This window comes from Pteropus vampyrus, unplaced genomic scaffold (assembly GCF_000151845.1).
Source record: "Pteropus vampyrus isolate Shadow unplaced genomic scaffold, Pvam_2.0 Scaffold35, whole genome shotgun sequence".
NCBI lineage: Eukaryota > Metazoa > Chordata > Mammalia > Chiroptera > Pteropodidae > Pteropus > Pteropus vampyrus.
Window position 1 is genome coordinate 1,268,192 of NW_011888816.1, and position 1,923 is coordinate 1,270,114.

The window sequence follows — 1,923 nt, forward strand, 5'->3', positions numbered from 1 at the left end:
TTTTTTTTGCTTATATAATTTTTAAATTTTTTTCTTATTGCAAAAGCGACATGTTCATACTAGAACATTTAAATAGTCAAGAAAATAAAAATTACCTATGATTCTACTATGCGAGATGACCATTAATACTTTTGTATCTTTGTCTTTCTAGATATATAAAATCTTTACCAAAATGTGCTGACCTTCTGCATTGTTTTGGGAAATCTTCTTTTCTTTCTGACGGTCTCATTAGTTCGCCATGTCAATAGCTGTGGACTTTTATGGCGCATTTTACGTCGAAGCTGTATCCCAAATGGCACTGTACATACCATGTAGCCCTTGCCTCCCAAAGTTCGTTTGCTTTTAAATTTTCTGTCTGGCACCTGACTGTATTTTGCAGACCAGATTTTTTTTCCTACTTCTTTTTTGAACTTTAAGAAAAGTTTTCCATGAACCACTTTAGACAGCTGGAAGGATGTGCAGGATGATAGGATAACCGTCCATGTTTCACCCTTTGGCATTTCCTCAGGAAAATTCTTTGTCAATAACTATTCACTGGTGTCGGCACAATTCCGAACGCAGAGGCCAGTGTTACTGGGATGGACATGTCCTGCCGCCCCCATCCCATGTGTATCATTGCAATTTTCAAACGACTGTCCACTGTGGACCGTCAGAACCGATGGAGCCCCAGCCCAACCCTGACACCTTTCCTCCTTCTCACAGGGGGCAGTGCCCAAGGGAAACGCCACCAAGGAATTCATCGAGAGTTTACAGCTGAAGCCCGGGCAGGTGGTGTACAAGTGCCCCAAGTGCTGCAGCATCAAGCCCGACCGCGCCCACCACTGCAGGTACGCACGCGCCCGCGCTCACCCCCACACACGGCGCCCCCAGGGCGCCTGCAGCAGCTGAGGCTGACCCTTCCCGCCCTGGGCGCCAGCGACCGCCGCGAGTCTCCCTCCCAGTCCCCACAAGCCCACTGGATTGGAAAGAGCGTTTAGTTTGGGCTCAGCACACCGGTCTCACACCTGATGTAGCGCTGCCCGTGACTGCTTCCACCTCTGTTTCCAAATCCGTAATCCAGAAGGTTCCTGCTGTCCCCGCTTCACGGCGTGGTGACTTTAGTGAGAGCGCGGGAGACGCAGCTTTAGACAGTCGTCCTGCAAAGGTCTGGCACTTGACCCATGTAAGGGGCGGCTCCGAAATTGTGCAGGGTCGCCCTTGAATGAAAGCTTTTCTTTATGACAGAACTTCAGGGGATTGTGGCAGTGGTAGAATTCAGCCAGGAAAGCCTTTTCCCCATCACATCCGTGATGATTTTTCCCTTTTGGTTTTTAGATTTCTTTGAAGACAGCTAGCTAAAAATCACACTTTATCATTACAAGGGAACTTTTAAATGCTGAATTGCAGAAATACGAACATGTCCCTTGGTCCCTTTGTCAGACTGGTGTGTGCTTGTGGAGGAGTGAACTGGCTCCCGATGCTGGGAGGTCATCCTTGCCAGTCGGAGGCTGCGGAAACATTCGGGTCTTGTGAGAGGTCTGGGTGACTGAAAGGGCGCATTTCCGTGTGGGCCTAACCGCCCACCTCGGAGGAGAGCATCAGCCTCCAGCATGCAGACCCCACGGTCCGCGCCTGCTCTGTCCCAGGCACCTCCGCCCACCCTGTCTCGTCATCGGTCATCTTGCCGTCCTCACGGTCCCTCTCAGAGACAGCTTTGCTACAGAAATGACTCCCTGGATGAGGACTTAAGGCTCACAAGGCTTAAGTGGTTCTTTTCTCTCTCCCCGAGCCCTCACTGCCTCCACTGCCTGGCATTTCCTCGCAGCCTCCCCCTCGGGATGGTCCGAGGGAGGTTTGCTTGAGGGCTAGTAAGCAAATCAGCTTGAGGAAAACAAGAGCTGCTGGTCCAGATGAACTGGAGCGAGGCCGCCTGTGCGTCGCCTG

General features: G+C 50.8%; 1 protein-coding gene across 1 annotated transcript in view; it reads left to right on the forward strand.

Annotated features, from left to right (window-relative positions):
• ZDHHC3 (zinc finger DHHC-type containing 3) overlaps nt 1–1,923 on the forward strand; it is a 53,010-nt gene that overhangs the window by 26,388 nt on the left and 24,699 nt on the right. Inside the window, exon 3 of the mRNA XM_023529025.1 lies at nt 703–860. Coding sequence (XP_023384793.1) covers nt 703–860 — 158 coding nt within the window. The remainder of the gene's footprint in view (nt 1–702; nt 861–1,923) is intronic.